The 20865-nt window shown below is 49.0% G+C and overlaps 1 protein-coding gene across 4 annotated transcripts; it reads left to right on the forward strand.

Annotated features, from left to right (window-relative positions):
- The first annotated feature begins 982 nt into the window (after positions 1–982).
- On the forward strand, positions 983–19154 carry B4GALT3 (beta-1,4-galactosyltransferase 3). Of its 4 annotated transcripts, none has more exons than XM_081891649.1 (7): positions 983–1087; positions 3880–4190; positions 8890–9125; positions 10204–10394; positions 11257–11379; positions 15205–15309; positions 16543–19154. In XM_081891649.1, exons 2-7 carry the CDS (start codon positions 3938–3940, stop codon positions 17138–17140), a joined length of 1506 nt encoding a protein of 501 aa, XP_081747775.1. In that variant the 5' UTR covers positions 983–1087; positions 3880–3937; the 3' UTR covers positions 17141–19154. The 4 variants fall into 4 exon arrangements, with proteins under 4 accessions (XP_081747775.1, XP_081747773.1, XP_081747772.1 ...); XM_081891647.1 differs by having other exon boundaries at positions 1005–1087; positions 3730–4190; XM_081891646.1 differs by lacking the exon at positions 983–1087 and adding an exon at positions 1440–1579 and having other exon boundaries at positions 3730–4190.
- The last annotated feature ends 1711 nt before the right edge of the window (positions 19155–20865 follow it).

Consider the following 20865-nt stretch of genomic DNA (forward strand, 5'->3'; position numbering starts at 1 on the left):
AGTGGGACCACCCCTAACCTGCAGGAAAGGGAACCCATGGGGTCATCCAGATGTTGTTGGGCTCCACCTCCCATAAACACTGACCATTGGCTGAGCTGGCTGTGGCTGAAGGGAATAGGAGGCACCAGGTTGGCAAAAGCTGATATAAAGAATAAACTCCATCACGGGGGTAAGGTAATGCTCCTGACATTTCTGGCTGTTCTGTTCAAGGATTATAGGCTGCAGTCCTATCGCCTTCTTACCCTGGGTTTAAAACCTGTTGACTCCAGAAGGAGTTACTTCTGAGTAACATGCAGTGAATGGAGCATTTTTCTTCAAGAGTGGACAGACCCAAGGTGCTTATGTATTCCCTCCCAAAGCCCCACCCTGTTAGTAGGGTCTGATTCCTTTTTTTATTAATAATATTTTATTAGAATTTCATTTATAAAAAGACAAGAGTGAGGGGAAAAAGAAAAAAGTGAGTGATGATGAAAAAAAGATACTGTTACATTACCTTACTTGCATATATTCTTATCCTAATACACACATAATTGTCAATAAACTAATATACTCTGTGTAAATTCATTCCAAATATCGTTGTATTTTATCCAAAGAGAGGGTGCATCTACAGCTGTCCGTTCCTATGTCGCCAGTGTTGTCATGCAGTAGGGTCCGATTCCTGCTAGCGCGGTGGCAGCAGGCGAGGAGGGAAACGGGCCCTCTGTGCATGCTCAGGGCTTCTCTCGCCTTTCGGACGCCGCCGTGCCTCAGACGTCCAAAGTCAACCAAATCCTGGAGCTTCCGCCGTGGGGGGAAAAAGACTGCAAAAAAATCAAATCGGATCAAAATCTCTGCAGCAGCCTCCGGACTTTCTGCTTCCGCGCGCAGGGCGCTTTAAAGGGAGGAGTATCCGGGCCTGCCCTGTTATTCGACGTCACCGGCCCTTCTCTTAGCCCCCTCCCCAAAGCATCCCGCCCCTTAATTCCATTTTTTCCCTTTTTTTTTTCCTTTTACCTACTGAAGATGGCGGCGGCGGCGGCGGTGTTTCTGATTCTGGGGTGGGGTTAAGAGCCGGGCGTTCCTGGCGCGGAGGGCTCCCAGCTCCCAGGTGAGCAAGGGCGGGGCAGGAGGTGCGGGAGGGCAGGCGCGCACCCTTGGGGGCCGAGGGGGGTGCGCTCTTTTGCAGGAAGGGTGGGCGCCGCTGGGAGAGGCTCCTCCACCCGGCGAGCAGGGGACACCTGGGCTCCAGGGTGGCGCTGAGCCTTGCACCTGGGCGAGGGAGGCGGGGGGCGCCTCTTGCAAACCCCCGCGCCCTCCTCCCCCCCCCAGGCGTTTCTATGGGGAAAGGGATCCTGAAGGGGAGAGGGTGGGGGAGGGGCTCGGCTCTGGCTCCTTCCCCCTCCCTTGCCAACTGAGCTTTAGCCGTAGAGATCATCCCAGATTTTTAGCAGCAGGATGGAATTGGTGCTTCCGTTGCGAAATAATTAGATATGGGTGCGCGATATCCATATCTGTATCCCGCTGGGAGTTAAAAGGCGAGGCTTTTATAAGGAGGTAGTTGCTTAGAGCAGAGATTGGGAAGGGACCCGGTGGAGGACAGGTGAGTCAGTCGCGCCAGGATATAGACAGGTGAAAGCAGGTCAGGGAGGAAAGGAAAGTTGCTGGATCCAGCTATGTTCAAATGGAAGTGTGCTACCTTTGGAGTTACTCAGGGCTCTTTAATTTTCTGCGGGACGTCCGAGGGAAAGAGAGGGATGGGAAAAGGAGCAAGGGGAGCTAGGCAGCGCCAAGATGGAGAGTTCTTACTTGAACCTGCTGCATTTGAAATGAACCGCGCCAGCTTTTGAGTTACACAGATCTATTCCTTTCTTGTTGGCTGTTCAAGTAAGGGGGTTAAGAAATGGGTGGTGGTGGTGGGTAAAAACAGTGCTAAAATGTTGCCATGCCTAGTTTATGCTGCTCCCAGAGGATTTCTCTTTTCTCCTCTCCCTCAGCCAGTTTCCTAGGACCCAATACAGATGAAACTGTGTCTTTGTTGCACGGCTTATTCTGACACTTTGAAGATGACGTATGACATATTATGCTTCCGATAATCTGGAGATTATGCAGGGAATGGAAGCCCTGTGCTCTGCCACTGCCAACCTTATTTTGCCAGCTTTCGGACATTTCCCAAAGTGCTCTTCTCTGGAAACATGCGGTCTAGAATCTTAGTCTCTTAACACACAAACACCCCTTTTTGAAATTGGATTTTGCACCCCAAACTGTTAGGTGCATACGTGGAACTGTGATTTTTGTGTAGCTTTGCATGCAACTGTTTTAACCTTAAACTAAGCCTTCAGTGTGTGAATCGCTCGGGAACATTGCATGTGAGAGTCCAGTTTATTTCTTAGGGCCAAAATGCAGGATGTGGTACAAAGTTAAACTATGGAACTGCTCCCTCAGCAGCAGTGGCGTAGCGTGGGTTGTCAGCACCCAGGGCAAGGCAATTAATTTGTGCCCCCTAACCCGTGGATTAGAGCCCCCTAACCCTAACCCCCAGATGTTGCGCCCGGTGCGGCACCCCCCACGCTACACCACTGCTCAGCAGGTGTTGAAGGCTACTAACCCTGGTGGCTTTAAAAGGATGCTGGACCAGATAGGACATTGGCCTGAAACACCAGGTGATTCTTACGTTCCTATGCAAACCTTTTTATTCATAAATATAGGGGTTGGACTTGGACCAGAGACAGCTGAACGCCACAACCCACCACGCCAGGTGACTTTGAACCAGTTGCACAACATTCATATTCTCTCTCTCGCTGCCTAACCTTCTTCACAAGGTCACAGTGAGGATAAAATGGGGGGTGATGGGCGAACCATGTGCACTGCCCCTAAGCTCCTGGGGCTCCCAGAGAAGAATGGGACTATCAATTTTTTGGCCTGTGCACTTTATCTGCTCCCCCTAATCGGTAAAAGTCGCAGGTTTCAGTTTGCAGGAAACTGAGACAGGTTTGGGCAGCATGCGGCCTCAGGGTTGGTCAGGTTCTCTTTGGGAATGCTGATGCGCATGTGTGTGAGCGCTCGCCAGTTCTCTTTTGTCCCTCTGCAAAGCCGTCTCTTGACGCTGCCTGTAAGGGGGAGAAAAGGAAACCTGATGCTTTGTTGCCAGTTACTATTGTTAAAATCAAAAATTATAACAATAGCAAATTACGTATAAAGTAACAGCGAGGCTGTGGGTCCATTGAAGATTTCTGAGGTTGGTTAATCATTTTTTTCATTCGGCCTTGCCAACAGGTTGCTAGTCCATAATGTTATTTCACAGAAAAGAATTGTAGAGTTGGAAGGGACCCAAAGTGTCATCCAGCCCAACCCCTGCAATGTAAGAAGTTGGACTAAATGACCCTCAGGGTCTCTTCCAACTCTATTTATTTATTTCGATATTTTTTTTTGTCCCACCTCTCCTTCAAGAGGAGCGTACATGGTTCTCCCTCTCCCCATCTTAAGCTCACAACAACCCCGTGAGGTAAGTTATGGCTGAGAGATGGTGACCGGCCTCAAGGTCACCCAGTGAACTTCATGGCTGAGTGTGACAATAATAATAATAATAATAATAATAATAATAATAATAATAATAATAATAATTTATTGTTTATACCCTGCCCATCTGGCTGGGTCTCCCCAGCCACCCTGGGCAGCTTCCAACAAAGTATTAAAATACATTCTCACCATTCCACACGCCTATCCTCCCTACTTTGTTTCCATCATCTTCAGCAGGCCAAGAGCCTGAAAGCAAGAAGGAGAGGCAAGGACCTGGGACCTTCTACATGCCAAGCAGATGACCTGCCCCTGAGCTTCATCCCTCTCCCCGTGCTGCTCCCCAGGAACGGGTCTTCAGAGATGTGCTCTCCTACCTTCTTGCAGGTGTGACTGCTGTCCTTCTGAGGCCCAGGGAGAAGAAGACCTTGCCCCCCAGCCCACCATGCTCCGAAGGCTCCTGGATCGGCCCTGCACTTTGGCTCTCCTCATTGGCTTCCAGTTTGCCTTCATGGCTTATTTCTCCTTTGGTGGCTTCCGGAACTTGGCCTCGATATTTGGGCACGACGCCAACCCGTCCTTCGACTACTCCCGGACCCACGACGTCTACACCAACCTCAGCCTCCTGCCTCAGCAGCCCCGCTATGGGAGCCCCACTCAGTCTCTGCCCTACTGCCCGGAGCGGTCGCCGTACCTCAGTGAGTGGGGCCTGTGACCACGTTGCTCAGTGTGGAGGTCAAAACTGCAGGGTGAGGGGTGGTTCAGTGTAGGTTCCAACATACGAGGGGCTTGAGAGTCTCCCTTGTCCTAGAATACAGAGAATCACAATCGGCTTTGAAATGGCAATGGGGAATGTTGCGCCCAGGGGCTGAATGTGGCCCTTCATGTGTCTCTCGCTGGCCCTTGCTACTCTCTCCAAGTTGCACACCACACCAGTCCTGCCTGCTCCATGCCGTCCTTACGTGCATTCGCTCTTGAACTGTAATAATGCCTTCTTCTTTCCTGCATGGAGAGAGGTTTGTGTGTGCGTGAGGAAAAATGCTGACTTTGGCCACTTCTGTGCTATACAGTGGTACTTCGGGTTACATACGCTTCAGGTTACAGACACTTCAGGTTACAGACTCCGCTAACCCAGAAATAGTACCTCGGGTTAAGAACTTTGCTTCAGGATGAGAACAGAAATCGTGCTCCAGCGGCGCGGCAGCAGCAGGAGGCCCCATTAGCTAAAGTGGTGCTTCAGGTTAAGAACAGTTTCAGGTTAAGAACGGACCTCCAGAACGAATTAAGTACTTAACCCGAGGTGCCACTGTACATGTAAGGCACTATTAGGCCACTTTAAACAGTCGTTGAAATTCGTGGAGCCAAGTTGGTAATCTCCATTAATTTCAATGGATCTAAACTCTGATTAGAACTTGGCTGTTTAGGGTAAAAACACTTTTTTACCCTCAGGTATATAAATTTTAGAAAATAAAAAAAATAAGCATCCTGAGATCTGCCGTTTGCTAAGCTAGCTGGGAATTGTTCGGAACCCCTCCTATTCCCCTCACGGAGCTACAGTTCCCAGAGTTTCCTGGGAACAGGAATTAAACCACTCTGGAAATTGTAGCTCTGGGTGGGTGGGGAACCGGGGTCTGCTAACAACTCTCGGCACCCTTAACAAACCACAGTTTCCAAGTTGTATTACTCTGCTTTAAATCCACAGTGCAGAGGAGGCCTTTTCCATGGCCTACAGTAGAAAGTTAAGAGCTGCATCTGTTGCCCTGACACTTTTGCCTCTAGCTCTGTCCTGCACTGGCATGTGGCCTCCAGAATATTACCCACGAGGGAGCGTGGCCCTCAGGCTGGAAAAAGTCCTCCGCTTTGTTTTCCAAAATGTTTCAGGTTCTGTAAGGCCGCAAAGAACACTATTCCCATGAAAGTTCAGTATTTCCAGATTAAAACCCAGACGTATGCAAGATTACAAAGTCTCTCAAAGCCACTTAAAAAATAAATAAGATAAGGCGGTTATCACAGCTTAATGCCTGGCAGTCCCTTTGTCTGCTGCTTGGGCCTGGGTAAATGTTTAATTATTAGATCACATGGCACCCCATTAAGTGGCCGAGCCTTTTCAGAGTTGCTGAAGGAGCAGTTTTGTATTGCTGTGTATGAGCTTGATCACTTTTCCTGTGGAATCCCTATTGCAGGGGGGAAATCCCTCACTCGAGGCCAAATATGGCCCTTCGGGCCTCTCTGAACGGCCCTTGGAACTCTCCCCAGGCCACACCCCTCACCCACCCTGCTTTGCACCTTCCTTGCGGTTTTAGTCCAGTTGAACTCTGCCTCTTGCTTATCTGGAGGGTGGATGGAGAAGGGCGTGAGAGAGCAGGTGCAGAAGCTAGCCTGTTGCACAAGGATGAAATTAATGTGTGTTGCTCCACCCACCACTGGCATGTGGCCCTCAAGAGGTAGCCAAGAACAGAATGTCGTCATTGGGCTACTCCCTTCCAAGTTGCAATGAACAGTTTAACCCTGTGTTTGTCTACTCATGTGTCAGTCCACTGAGTGCAGTAGGGCTGATCTTCCAGGGATGTGTGGGCAGGATTTTCAAGCATGCCCCAGTACCTGTCCGTTATCTGCGATTTCCGTGCTACTCGTTGCTTCTCTTTCCCCCTTTGTTAGAGGTTGAGACTGTAAGCTCCTTGGGGCAGGGGCTTGTCCTTCTGCACTCTGTAAAAATGGCATGCAAACTGACAGTCGTGCCAGTACACAGTATAAAGGTAAAGGGACCCCTGACCATTAGGTCCAGTTGTGACCGACTCTGGGGTTGCGGCGCTCATCTCGCTTTATTGGCCGAGGGAGCTGGCGTACAGCTTCCGGGTCATGTGGCCAGCATGACTAAGCCGCTTCTGGCAAACCAGAGCAGCGCACGGAAATGCCGTTTACCTTCCCGCCAGATTTATCTACTTGCACTTTGACATGCTTTCAAACTGCTAGGTTGGCAGGAGCAGGGACCGAGCAACGGGAGCTCACCCCGTCGTGGGGATTCAAACTGCCGACCTTCTGATCAGCAAGTCCTAGGCTCTGTGGTTTAACCCACAGCGCCACCCGCGTCCCTAGTACACAGTATACTTGAGCAAGTATACAACAGTAACTTGAGCAAGCCAAAATTACCACTCCTCCAAGTGGGGTGGAGAACCTGTGGCCCTCTGGATGTTGCTGAACTATGAGTCCCATCATGCCTCACCATTGGCCATGCTGGCTTGGGCTGATGGGAGCTGGAGTCCAGCAACATCTGGAGGGCCCACAGGTTCCCTAGACGTGATTTAAGGCAAGGGTTCTGAAACTGTGGCCCACGGATTGCCAGTGGACAGCAAGCGTCAGTCGGGTGGCCCCCAGCATGTCAGTAAAAATGCATCATTTAGCACAGTGCATTACAATTTCCAGAACTCAGCAGCACTTTCTCCTGGGGTGTGTATAGGATCGCAATCTATATTTTTAACTTAGGCCAGGAATCCTCAACTTTTGGGGGCCCAGGGGCACATTTGGAAATCTAAGAAACTTCTGGCCAGCACAAAGTACCCATTTCACAGGTGGAAAAACTGGTGAGTCTCTTGCACACATCCAAAGAGGCAAAATGCTTACATGCACAGCAAAATAAATGGACTGCAGACCAACAGATAAGCTGGCCACCCTCCCTTAATTTTTTTCATTTTTTATTTAAAGAGAATGGGAGGGGGGTTGGGGAAACTGAGGGCACCGTAATGGGTGCCTTGTTAGCTACCTCAGATCTAAGCTGACAGTGCAGTCTAATAGGAAAAGGATAATATAGCAACCCATCTACTTGTGCCAGGATGGTTTCAAGAAAAACACAACTTCCAAAAGTCAATAGAAAAGGAAAAGGCAGAAGTTATATTTTTCACCCCTGCCTTAAAGCAAAAGCCCAGAATAAAATAGTTTTAAGGTTAAAAACAGAGCTAATGGTAAGAATGTTAATAGCGCCAAAATGATACCATGCACGATTATATATAGCAACAGTGTTTTGGTAGTGAAGATCTAGGAACGTAGAGTTGCATGAAGCTTATTTTTTTATTTTCTAAAATTTATATACCTGAGGGTAAAAAAGTGTTTTTACCCTAAACAGCCAAGTTCTAATCAGAGTTTAGATCCATTGAAATTAATGGAGATTACCAACTTGGCTCCACGAATTTCAACGAGTCTACATGTTCATACATAAAACAATTTTGAGTCACTTCCAGAGCTACAATTCCAGGAGTAGTTTAACAACCAATTCCTTTCCCTAGGAAATTCAGGGTATTGTAGCTCTGGAGGGACTTGGGAGTGTCTCGTAACACACTTAACAAATGACAGTTTGTTTAGGATTCTTTGGGGGCAAGCCGTGACAGGTTAAAGTGGTGCCATAGTCCTTTATATTTATAGTATAGATGCGGAACAGAATGTAAGAGAGAGGACCTGGCCACCTCCCTCAGCTGAACGGCCTGGATTAGGAAAAGGGTGGCAGGCCTAGAACCCTTTTATAGCGGGTAGTGGCACAGGATTGGCTGCCCAGTGTCACATGACTTCTTTAGGCCCGGAGGATGCTGGGCTGTGGTGATGGTGCCTTGGCTTGAGATGCCCACAGATGCCTCCTGTAGTGATGGCAACTCCAGTGGCGCAGGGAGCCAGAAGGGCCATAGCTCAGTGGCAGGGCATCACTTTGCATGCAGCAGGTCCCAGGTTCAATCCCGGCCTCTCCAGACAGGGCTGGGAACGTCCACCATCTGAAACCCCAAAGAGCTGCTGCCAGCCAGTGCAGGCAGCGCTGAGCTAGATGGACCAGTGGGTCTGACTCAGTTTAACGTGCGCTTCCCGTGCTCCTGACTCGTCACATTGTCCACCTGGGGCTCCTGCCATCATATTAAGAGCAGCAACACCCAAACCAGATTGCTCTGACTTATTTTATTATAAAGGAAAGATGTTGAGGGTGCTTCTCTCCAGTCTTGTGGGATTATCCCTGACCCAGATGTCCTTGGCGTGAGGACAAAGCAACATTTGCTCCTAACAGCTTGTTATCCTTCTCTTTGCGTGCACATCTCTCGTTCCGTTTTTCTGGGAAATCCTGCTTACAGCTTAAAACTTTGTCGCCACACCTGACACGCACAGAGTCTCCTAGCACCATGGAAGGAAAGGTTTGTTTAGCTCCCTGCCTCTGGGGTGAGAGAGATTTAGATAGAGGCCTTCGTGTCGGGTATTCATGCAGGCCTCAGGAAGACTAGAAACTTGGGCAGATTCTTTGGGGATTTTTGGAACGCTGCACCAGAGAGATGAGGCAAGCATCTCTCGCTGGAAGAGCACAGTGCCTACATGTGAATTTTTGATTCTGTTCTTGTTCTCCTCTCACCCCACCGACTCTCATCTCAGTTGGCCCCCTGACAGTGAGCTTCAGCCAGGTGCCGAATCTGGAGCAGATCCAAGAGAAGAACCCGGCGGTGGGCCTTGGGGGCAGGTACCGCCCTTCCGCCTGCGAGCCACGCTCCCGGACAGCCGTCATCATCCCGCACCGCAACCGGGAGACGCACCTGCGCCACTTGCTCTACTATTTACACCCCTTCCTCCAGCGCCAGCAGCTGCAGTATGGGATCTATGTGGTCCATCAGGTGCGTTTGTTTGGGATTTGTGTGAAAGAGAGATTAATTCAATGCAACCCAGGGGTGGGGGGCAGTGCCGGATTTAAGTGTAACCTAAACAAGCTGTAGCTTAGGGCCCCATTCTCTTGGCCCCCTCCAAAAAAAGTTAAAGGGAAAAAATCTGGGTGTACATTTCCAAAATATAAGATAAAAAACAAAATAAAACCTACATACAGCAACAGTGTTTTATGTTGTGTAGGCTCCTATGATGTAAGTAATGGATCCCGCCTGCTCCCTAAAATATCATATACAGTGGTACCTCGGGTTACAGACGCTTCAGGTTACAGACTCTGCTAGCCCAGAAATAGTACCTCGGGTTAAGAAGTTTGCTTCAGGGTGAGAACAGAAATCGTGCGGTGATGGCAGCGGGAGGCCCCATTAGCTAAAGTGGTGTCTCAGGTTAAGAAGAATTTCAGGTTAAGAACGGATTTCCAGAACGAATTAAGTACTTAATGCGAGGTACCACTGTAAATCATTTCAGATCCGCATTGCTCGGGGAGTGAAACTGTCCCCATAAGCAATCATGTTTGCTATACAGTGGTACCTTGATCGTTGGAACTAATACACCGCCCTGTGGAATTCTACCAGTTATATTTTATCTGCACAATCGGAATGAATTTTGGGAACAAAATGCTTTCTCTGGGCAGCCTGAGCAGGAGCAGTCACCTTTAAGAAAAGTTCAGAATAGGCCAATATATATGTGGACTCTCCCTAGATCAAGTGACTTTTCTTCTTTAAGTTCTCAGAGCTCTTAACCTAGCTCAAGGTTGCCATCTGAACTAGCCAGATGTTTAACTGAGAATCAAACACAGTCCATCATTTGAAAAGTAAGACTTTAGAGCCGTCTCCCCTCACAAAATGGCAACCAAATCTTCTGTTCTGGTGGCTGCAGCCTTGTTTTAAGGAGCCATTTGGCACTGAGCTTGTATCTCTGAGTTTCTAGCACTGCTGACACCTGAGGCAGTTGCCTTGTGACAGGGCTGGGCCTCGTGAGTCTTTCTCTTCGCCCTGTTGCCACTTCTTCCCACTCAACCCTGCTTCTCCGTAGGCTGGCAATGCGACTTTCAACCGGGCCAAGCTGCTGAATGTGGGCGTGAAGGAAGCCCTAAAGGATGAGGAGTGGAATTGCCTCTTCCTCCACGATGTTGACCTCATTCCCGAGAACGACCACAATCTCTACATCTGCGACCCGTGGAGTCCCAAGCACGTCTCTGTCGCCATGAACAAGTTTGGCTACAAGTGAGAAAGCAGGGATTGGGAGGACAGGACTTCCCTGATAGCACCATGCTTTGTGGTGGGTGGGTGGCTGTCTTCAGGGCTGGCTCTGTGGCGTTAGTTTTTTTGAAAAATAAAGTATTAATTTTTATACAGCACGTAACAACCAAGAGCAGAACGAATGTATAAACATTAGAAAATGTAAAAACAAGTGCAGAATCCAACAGGAGAAAAAGTGAGTGCCAAATGCTGAAATTATCGTCTCTTCAGAGCTGGCCATGTTTGTGAGGTGGTTTCCTTGTTTGATTAGAACTATTAACATATTTTGAATCAAGGGAAACCAATCAATAAGGAAACTAATCAATAAGGAAATTATCCTTGCCTTGACTTTCCTTGAGCCTTTTAAACCACACTGGCTGGTTTTTCCAGACAATGAAATTGGCCAAAATCTGTGCAGAATGTTCAGTGTTCTAGCTTTCACCATTTTGGGGCTATTTCAAAACATGAGCAGAAAACATAACCAGGTCCTGATGCTCCTCCTCAAAAGGCTCTTTTGTTTTGAGGGCAGCACTCGGAGCGCACTCACTCCATTTCATTAAATTCATAGAATCAGTTAAAAAAAAAAGAATAAATCCAAACTACACCCAGAAGTAATTTCCCATCATTGCCAAGTGGACCAAATATGAATTAAGTTTGATTTGGGGTTGGACTTTCCAACTATGTGCAGTACACTAGCACATGCGAAACAGCAAATGCTCTGCAAATTTGTGTCAAGAGCCTTTCCCACCCCCACCCAGTGTCTTTGAAATATCTAGTGTGGGGGATTCCCATTGTCACTTAAAACGACTTAACAATTCTGGCTTTTCTCTCCATTTTCCCACTCCAGCCTCCCATATTCGCAGTACTTTGGCGGTGTGTCGGCCCTTACCCCGGACCAGTACCTAAAGATCAACGGCTTCCCCAACGAGTACTGGGGCTGGGGAGGCGAGGACGACGACATTGCCACGAGGTCAGTGTCCCTTGTTCACCCCTCTCTTTCTGTGGTGGCCGTTGTCTCTTCGCCCTCTGCATTCCGACCTGCAACCATTTCTCTCGCTTACAACATGCATTGCTCTTTTCGTTTTGGCACCTGACTCGGTGGGAACTGTAGCTGAGGGGTTGGCAGTGGTTCGTTCAGTTGTTTAGAGCATGGTGCTGATAACGCCAAGGTTGCAGGTTCGATCCCGGTATGGGACGACTGTATATTCCTGCATTGCAGCAGGGTCAGACTGGATGACCCTCAGGATCCCTTCCAACTCTACAATTCTAGGATTCTGTGGTTCAAATTTTACAGTGCCTGCGAAGAAGGCATTGACCTGAGCATTTTTCAGAGGCAACTCTACCAACTTAAAAAGGACTAGAAACTTGTTGTGTTTTTAAAAGAGAGGGAGAAAGAAAGAAATAAAAAGTGGTAGAAGCAGCTCAGATTCTTAAATTCCAGGCCAGATAATCATTCTTCCTGCTCCCCCCCCCCCTGCAATTGAGAAGAACTGTGGCATAAGTGTAGCCATGGTTTTTAGGCTAAAAATGGGCAGCGGGAAGAGTAGCTGCAGCTGGTAGGTTTACGATCTTTGGTATTGTAGTTTTCCCTGCCTGTTGCAAGACTCTGAGATTATCGGAGCACTGATCTCCCCACCCAGCCTCTGTTTGTTCCACTCCCTCCTTCCCACTCTGCCACTGGAGTGCTGTTTTCCTTCTCATCGCCTTCATTATCATCTCTTTTTATCTCTTTCTTCCACCCTGCCTTGTGCACGCTGTCGGATCCTTGCATGCTCATTTTCCCCACGCAGGCTGTAGCGGTTTGGGCTGCAGCATTCAGGTAAGGTGAGAAAATTGCAGCAGGCCTGATGACGCGCCCAGCTCTGTAATCCCATGTGTTTGTTGCGTTAGGGTTTGAACTTGTTGGCAAATTGAACGTCTGTGATGCCATGGGATGTTCACAAATACTCCAACACTGGGGGGGGGGTTGTCTCTTGTGAGATGCTGTTGGGTCAGCTCAGCAACGGTGAGAGAAGGTGGAAAGGGAAACTGCACAGAACAATGAGATTTTAAATGGAAAGGCGGGGCTATAAATGTTTTCTCAGGGTTGTGCCCAACTTAGTTTATCCATGTTTGTTAACTTCAATGGGTCTATTCTGAATAGAACTAGCTTTCCAAAGATCTGTGCTCTTCTAAGGAACAGATGTGAAGCTTTGATTTTGCGTATTTGATCCCAAATAATGCATGTCCAGAATTTTTTAGGTGATAAAAGAATTATCTAAAGGGGCACCAGAAGAGAAACTTAATCTACCCCTGCAGACATTAGAATCTGACTACCTAACACCTCACCAACCTGGGTTTAGCACACTTGTGAGTGACTTACTAGGAATTAGGCCACACACCCCCATACATTTAAAGCACTATGACACCACTTTAAACTGTCAATTCCCAAAGAATCCTGGGAAGTGTAGTTTGTTAAGGGAGCTGAGAGTTGTTAGGAGAATGCTGTTCTCCGAGAACTACAGTTACCAGAGTTCCCTGAGAAGAAAGACGGATGGCTAAATAACTTTGGAAATTGTAGCTTTATATTCAAGGAGGGTGTAGAGTAGGGCAGTGAGGTGTAGTCTTTGTTTATTTCATTTGTTAGTTGCTTTTCTCACAGGGGAACCCAAAGCAACTTACATTAAAACCAATTAGGAACATCCAATAAAAATCCAAAAAGTACCACTAAACGGATAAAGCAGAGCACGACTTAGCGATCCCACCTCACTCAAAGAGGCCACAATGCTATTCTTCAAATTAAGGGCCAAAAGCCAGGGTACCTAGCACCTATAAATAAAGAGATGCCTCTCTGGAAAGAGCATTCTGCAAACGGGGCCACCACAAAAAAGGCCCAATATTGTGTTGCCACCTTCTGAACCTCCCATGGAGGTGGCACACAAAGAAGGACTGCAGATGATGTTCGCAGGGTACGGGTCAGTTCAGGTGGGAAGAGAGAGGCGGTCCTTGAAGTATTGGGGTCCTGAGCCACAGAAGTCTTTATAGGTCAAAACCTGCACTTTCAATTTTGCATGGAAACCAATTGGCAGCCAGGACGATCATGCCAGAACTGGCACTATTTGTCAGCAATTTGGCCTCCAAATTCTGCCCCAGCTGCAGTTTCCGAATAGTTTTCAGAGGCAGCCCCATGTGTAGCACATTGCAGTAGTCCAGCTCTGAGGTTACCAGAGCGCAGGCAACAGATTTAGGCTGTCCCACTCCAGAGATGGATGCCAGCAGCTGAAGCTGATGGAAGACACTCAGCGCCACTAAGGCCACTTGAGCCTTGAAGTATTGAAAGACTATGCCTATTCCTTCAGAGAGAGTGTAACTGCAGCCAAGGTACGACCTGTAGAGAGAGTTCTAAGGGCCAAATAGAGAAGCCTGGAGGGCCGCATTCACAACCACCCTGGGCCTGAGGTTCGCTATCACCGCTTTGCAAAATAAAAAACCACATAAGCCTTGGGAAAGAGGCAGGATCCCAGCCCCAGGGAGGTTACAATCTTAAGATTTTCCAGTGAGGGGTGGCAGGAAGGAGGAGGAGAGGGAACTAAGAGACATGGATAACAAAGGATTAATAAAATTGGTACTTGGTTCCAACAGGCTCACCCAGGGAAGCATTTTGGCTCCCAAATTGTGCCTCTCTTCAATGGATTTGACTAGGACTGTGCGTCACCATGGCAACTGTTCCACCTCCTGCTGTGAGGGAACAGCAGTGGAATGCTTAACCTTGAGGGAAGATAAAGGAAAAGAGAGAGAGAGAGAGAGAGAGACCCGAGTGGGGAATTGGCTGTGAGGGCGTGCCTACGCTCTGCTTCTGGAAAATTCCCTGTGCAAAAGTGTTGGCGTTAAAAGAGAGGGGGGATGTTTAGCACAGCAATGCACATTACCCACCTCCTGATTGGTCAGGAGTCCATGACCTCAGAGCAGGTTCGACATCTCTGTTAGGGAGCTCTCCAGGCAAGGTGCCTCTGGAGAGGCCCAAGCCCATCTGACTATAAATCCTCAGCGCTGGCCCAAGATATTTTGCCACCTGAGGCACAAAACAAAATGGCGTCCCCTTCTCTTCCTTCTCGCACTCCTCATTCTGTATACAGAAGCTGGCAGGCCTAGCAGTTGACTCTTATCGAACATTGTCAATGAGACAGCGTCACCCACTGTTCCTAAGGCAGCATGCTGCGTGTGTCTGTGCATTTATTTGGCCACATCTGCACCCTGAACCATACATTTCAGGCATTCTTGTACCACGTCAACCGTCATGGCTTCCCTCCTGACAAAGGATCTTGCAAATGGCAGTTTCTTAAGGGTGCTGAGAGTTGCTAGGAGACCACTGCTACAACTCCCAGAGTGATTTAATAGCCAATCCTGCTTCACAAGGAACTCTTGAGAACTGTAGCTCTGTCGGGGGAGCTGAGCACTCTTAAGAAACTACAGCTCCCAGAATTCTTTGGGGGAAGCCATGGCTGTTGAAAGGGTTGCCGTGTTGCTTTCAATGGTCTAAGCTGGTAGTTAATGGACAGCCTTTGCCATGCTTCCAGCAGCAGTGTAACATGATAGTGACAGTCTATCCCAGTGAGCAGTTTGGCTTGCTGTGTGACAGGCCTGTGGCAGACCTAGCTCTGGTCTCCAATGGAGAGGGGTTGGCGGTGGACATGCTGTTGCCACCACCACTCCCCGCACTCCTAAACATGTTGCCTGAGGCACCTGCTCCACTGTGGCTAACGATAGGGCCGGGCTAGCAAATCCTAATTCAGCCTCCTTGCTTCTGTGTCTCCAGGGTGCGCCTGGCCGGCATGAAGATCTCGCGGCCTCCTGTCTCTGTTGGCCACTACAAGATGGTGAAGCATAAGGGAGATAAAGGCAACGAGGAGAATCCACACAGGTGTGCTGCTTCCTCCCTCCTACCCCCCCCAAAACCCCCTGCAGTTGGAGGAATAATCATTTTATTATTTGTACCCTGTCCATCGGGTTGCTCCAGCCACTCTAGGCAGCTTCCATCATATACAAAAACAAAATAAAACTTTAAATTTCAAAAAATTGCCTGAAGGGGGCTGCTTTCAGATGTCTTCTAAATGATGTGTAGTTGTTTATCTCCTTGACATCTGACGGGAGGGCCTTCCACAGGTAGGGGGGCCACTACCGAGAAGGCCCTGGTTCCCTGTAACCTCACTTCTTGCAGGGAGGGAACCAGCCCTCAGAGGTGGACCTCAGTGGGTGAATGATGGGAGTGGAGATGCTCCTTCAGGTATACTGGGCCGAGCCAGTTTAGGATTTCAAACATCAGCAGCAGCAACACTTTGAATTGTGCTCAAAAACAGTCCTGGGAGCCAACATAGGTCTTTTTATATATAGTTATCCTTATCTCCTGCCAACCTAGCAGTTCGAAAGCACGTCAAAGTGCAAGTAGATAAATAGGTACCGCTCCAGCAGGAAGGTAAACGGGGTTTCTGTGTGCTGCTCTGGTCTGCCGGAAGTGGCTTAGTCCTGCTGGCCACATGACCCGGAAGCTGTACGCCGGCTCCCTTGGCCAATAAAGCGAGATGAGCGCCGCAACCCCAGAGTCGGCCACGACTAGACCCAGTGGTCAGGGGTCCCTTTACCTTTATCCTTTATTAGGCATAGCAAACCACACATTATAAAACAGACACCGTATACAAATTGTGCAAAACATGAGCTCAACATAATAAGGTTTGTCCTGGTCAGATCTTTAACTCCAGAGAAAATCAATTTGCATAAATAATACAATACAGCACTACCAAATCCCCGATCAATTAAGAACCACTAATTTATTATTATTCTGACTCCCTCCTTTGGCAATCCTCACAGAACTTCTAACCCAATGGTTGCCATTAATTTGATTGGAATTAATTTTATAATGAAATGATTTTAGAATGTTTTATCGTTTTACTGTTGTTAGCCGCTCTCAGCCCGGCTTCGGCTGGGGAGGGCCGGGATATAAATAAAATTTATTATTATTTCTTATTCTCTTTATAATGACCCAGTCTTTCTACATGGACAGCACTTTCAGGACCTGCGACAGAAGAGTGCTTTAAATGTGTGGCAGAAATGGGACCTTGCACATACTCACTCTCTCTGTCTCTCCCCAACCCCGTAGGTTTGACCTGCTGATCAGGACGCATCGGGCTTGGACCCAGGACGGAATGAACTCCCTCTCGTACACCCTCCTCTCCAAGGAGCTGCAGCCTCTCTACACCAACATTACAGCCGACATCGGCACCAACCCTCGGGCCACCCGGGGCGGCAAGGGCTCGATCCCCAGCCTGGGCGGCAGGAACTATCCGAGCGGCAGCAACCACGACTTCCGCCAGGAGATGCTGCGCAAGACTCCGTTTGCCAAGCTCTCCCGGGCCATGGGTTGGGGGGAAGTTCCCTTCGGGACCATCCAGGCCCTGCTGGATTCGGCGACGGGAGAGCGGGGGGCTCCCAAACCGGAGAAGACGAAAACCAGCCCCACAGCAGGGAAGGCGGAGCGGGAGGTGGGGTCCCCCCGTGCGGCGGCTGGCAGCGCCAGGCCAGGAATCCTCAGAACGGTCGTCCTTGCGGCGGCACCCAGTGCGGAAGCTGCGAAGCGAGAAGCAGAGGATGCTGGGAAGCATCTACCTGGGCGAGCGGAGGCAGAGTTTTTGAAGACCCCTGCTTCCCCGGCCCAGAAGCCCATGAGCAATCACACTGGCCCAGGAAGCGGCGGCTAGGGCGGGTGCTGCAGTCCAAGCCGGTGGGCACTAGGCACCACAGCCAAGCCTCAAGCCTCTAGAACCAATCGTAGGAGTTGCAATAATAATCAGGCTGTGGCCTAGAGCCCATTGGGCTGCCTTTTCTGTGTCTGCTGGGTCACCAGGGCCCAACAAACCCGGACTGGACAATGGAGAGAGACCTGGGAGGGGCAATAAATGGTAGTTAAATTTCCACTGGGGGCGGGAATACACTCCACATTCTGATTCCTTAGCGGTTGACTCCTGGTTCCACCTGCGCTGCTGTCTCCTCCTGAAAACTTTGGCCCTACCTCAGAGGTGCCGCCAACTTTCTGCAGAAGAGTTAGGCCTCGCTGCTGCGCAGCCATACCCCCTTGAATTTGGGGCTGACTCTCATTATGGGGCCTGGGGGTGTTCTGCACCGTTAAAGGGAGTCATTAAGCTGCTGTGACATTTGCGTGCTGGTGGGTTTTGTCTGAGGCAGTGGACAGAACGGGGAAGAAGTAGCTGCATACGATTGAAGTGAAGGAGGGCACATCCACTGAGCTCCGTCCTGACGCTGGTGCCAGGCTCCCTCGGAAGCAAAGGCCGTTCCTGCAGAAGCCCTTGGCCTCATGCCATCCCCGGTGGAAAGATGCAGGCCTCTTCCCTGCCTGGTTTGGAGAAGGGGGCACTCCACAGCCTGGCGCTGCTGGGTGACTTCTTCAAAAGGCTGGCAAAGCAGGGATCTCCTGCTTCGCCAGACATTTTGAAAGAAATATGTCCGTATGCAAACACTATTTTTCTGGCTCCCTCCTTCCTTAAGAGGAGGAGCTGTGCCCAATCGAGGTGCTGGTGGTGAACCTAACATTTGGTAGGAGAGAGGTCTGTGTCCCCACCCCCATCAAACCACCTCCTAGCAGAGAATTGAAGCCTAGATGTCTGCTTCCTGCAGTTCTCTGAACCAACCCCTCTCACGTCTTCTAGAGCTGGACGCAGATGGGTGCTGGAACCTATTTATTCATTCTGAGCCAAGCAAGAAATCCCCTTTTTTTTAAATATCCAAGGATTGGGGCCACATTCACACCACGCATTGAAAGCGTTACGATGCCACTTTTGTGGTCATGGCTTCCCCTCAAAAATTCTGGGAGATGCGGTTTGTTTGGGGTGCTGAGAGTTGCTGTGGGGTCCCTAGTTCACCTCACGAATGGGATTTAGCGTTCAATCGCTCTTCACAGGGAACTGTGGATTTCAATTCCGTGAGGGGAAGGGCAGGTGGTCATTTCCCACAACTCTCAGCACCTTAATAGATCCCATGATTATTTGGGGGAAGCCATTTAAAATGGTATGACAGGTCTTTAAATGTATGGCATGAAGGTGGCCTAGCTTCATTTTTGGGTCAAAAGTGGGGCTACTTCTCAACTTTGGGCTGTCGTGCAATATATTCCTTCCCAATGAGGTCCTTTCTAATGGTTTAGTGCCATTTTTTGTACTCTAATCCCCATCCCAAATAGGCTAAGGTGCCCGCTGGATGCCTGCCCTCCCAGGCTGTTTCTAGCACCTTGGGCCCCCCTTCCTTGCCTGAAAAAAGGCCTATGTGGACCATTGGAAATGGGGTTTGATCAGCCCTGTATTTTCTGTAGCTGCTGAATCATGGTGGTTTTTAAAATCAAAATAAGCTGGAAAGGGGATAGATTGTAAAGCTTCCTGTGAACGGAAGTTATAGTGATATAGTTAACATTACACAATGCCCTCTTCCAGCTCTACACATTCACACACATATTTTTCTCTCTCTCAGGGCTGGTCCCAGCCTGCAACTTGTGCCCCCCACCCCACCCCCAGAAAAGGCCCTTTCCTCTTCCTCTCCGCAGGTGTGCGTCTCACAATCGCTCTAGCTGTTGGCAGTGGTGTGTAGTTATTTATTCTATTTATGGAGTCCTCGTTCTCTCGCTGTAGCTGCTCTCCCTTGCCTCAGTTTTTGATAAACCAATTTTTTTAATGAAATAAAAACATGGTCCGTGGATTAAAGAGGAAATGAGTGAGCTGCCTTCCCTGGTTAAGAGCGGCTGCCCTGGCCCTCTGCAGGCAGGAGTGGCCAACCTCCAGGCCAGAGCTCAGATGTGGCCCTTGGGGACCGTCCCCTCCAGGCCCACTCCCCTTGTGTGCCTTTGCTTGGGTTGGACTGTGTCCTTGCCCTTGAATAATGTTGCTGGGAGGGTGGAGAGATGTGTGGGTAGGGGTAGAATCCTCTAGCTTTTGTGTGGCTGGAATATAACCTCCAAAGGCAGCCACTTTTGCCTCTGCCCCGCACTAAACCCCCAATGTGCAGCCCCTGGAAGGCTGCAGTGAGGGAATGTGGGCTTCAGGCAATAAAAAGATCAGCTGTAGGACAGGTATAATAGGTGTGGCTCCCTCCCCCACCCCCCGTAGGGACCAGAAATAGGGTGGGCATCACCTGGTGAACTTCTACCTGCACCAAAGAGGAAAGGGCACAGGGCATAGAGTTGGTTGTGGAATGCCTATGTCCATTGGAAGGCTAATAATTATTCCCAATACTAGTGTCCTATTGTGATTGCAAACTACATCTCCCAGCATTCTTTTAGGGAAGCTGTGACTGTTCAAAGTCACACCATATCGCTTTAAGTGCAAGCCTGCATGTGGTCCTAGTTTACATATTGAATTCCATATTCATTACATTAGTCCATTCATTTCAATGCAAAGGAACCACAAACCAGCTATGTGTCATTCGCAAACAAAGCAGCAACAGCAGCCGATGCTGATCTTACTTGCTAGAATAATTTCTGTCGCAGTCAGAACTTGGAAGTAAGCCCTGTTGCAAACATACTTCTGAGCAGGCACATGTATACCATTGCATTGCAAGTTAAAGCCGCAACTTAACACACATTTAACTAGTGCACATTCAGCTTTATGCATATGGCAAGAATTTAAAAAAAAGAAAAATTAAAAGGGGGCAGGATTCCAAGAAAAATGACTTTGGCAATTGACCCTCCAGCTGTTTGGGGACAACAATTCACATCATCCCTGACCACCGGTCCTGTTAGCTAGGGATGATGGGAGTTGTAGTCCAAAAACAGCTTGTAGTCCAAAAACAGCTGGAGGGCCAAGTCTGGCCACCACTGAGAGATTTGGGCTTCAGGCCTGATCCCAAGAATGTAACTCCCGTGTAAGTTGCAGGCTTACTGCACAGTGAATTCTAGTAAATGCCTGATATTTATCTCCTGCACAGAGGGAGACCTACGTAGATTTCACAACTGCCTGAATCAGGCCTGAGTCCTTAAACTTTGCACTTTTATGTACCCAAATAATGGGAACGAGAAATCAGCCCAGCCACTCCCAGCAGTAGGGCTGATAGATATGTATTTTTATTAGCAGACATCTATGAAATAGTTATATGAAGAACTGAAGGGTGGTGGGAAGGAAGCAGACAGGGCACACACAAACCCCACCATCCAACAGCAGAGCATCTCAGACACCTTCCCCATAATCTTCAGACAAAGCAGGGAACACTTCCAAGCACCAGGGGAAACCTCAGATTGCTACGGAGGGAGGAAAGCCAGGGGCTAGACACCCGCTTTTCCAATGCATGCTCCTAGTCCTCAGCGAGGCCTTCTCCAGACGGTGCTCAGCACAGCGTGTGTGGTGCTTGCAGACCAGATAGATATAAGCTCAGAGGAGCAAATCCATTCCAAGCTGAACCAACACAACCACCCCCTTCTGCGTTTCCA

Source organism: Podarcis melisellensis (assembly GCF_964234715.1).
Source record: "Podarcis melisellensis genome assembly, chromosome: 16".
NCBI classification, from domain to species: domain Eukaryota; kingdom Metazoa; phylum Chordata; class Lepidosauria; order Squamata; family Lacertidae; genus Podarcis; species Podarcis melisellensis.